Here is a 275-nt window from a genome sequence, read left to right on the forward strand (position 1 = left end):
CGTGGGCCCAAGACTTGACTGAAGTGCTCCTTGATGCGGTAGATGGAGGCAAGAAGCTCACCAGACCAACCATAGGGGTCGGTGACACCCTTGGTGGCCGCCAACGCCTTGGGGAGCTCACCCTTGGTGAAGGACACGGTTGGGGAGCTCACAGCCGTGGCTGGTGCCAGTGTAGACGTGGAGGCGGGTGTTGAAGCAATGTACGGGGTCAGCCCGGGCGGTACCAGGAGGTCGCGCACGGCCTGAACCTCAGAATTACCAATCACGGCACGAGC

At 61.8% G+C, this 275-nt stretch overlaps 1 protein-coding gene across 1 annotated transcript in view; it reads right to left on the reverse strand.

Moving 5' to 3' along the window:
• Nucleotides 1-160, reverse strand: part of MONBRDRAFT_30553 (uncharacterized protein) — a gene marked incomplete at both ends in the record, with an annotated part of 1,763 nt that extends 1,603 nt beyond the window's left edge. Inside the window, one exon of the mRNA XM_001750999.1 lies at nucleotides 15-160. Within this exon, the coding sequence (XP_001751051.1) occupies nucleotides 15-158 (144 nt within the window). The remainder of the gene's footprint in view (nucleotides 1-14) is intronic.
• Between the last annotated feature and the right edge of the window lie 115 nt (nucleotides 161-275).

The sequence above is a fragment of the Monosiga brevicollis genome, genomic scaffold (assembly GCF_000002865.3).
Source record: "Monosiga brevicollis MX1 MONBRscaffold_67 genomic scaffold, whole genome shotgun sequence".
NCBI classification, from domain to species: Eukaryota; class Choanoflagellata; order Craspedida; family Salpingoecidae; genus Monosiga; species Monosiga brevicollis.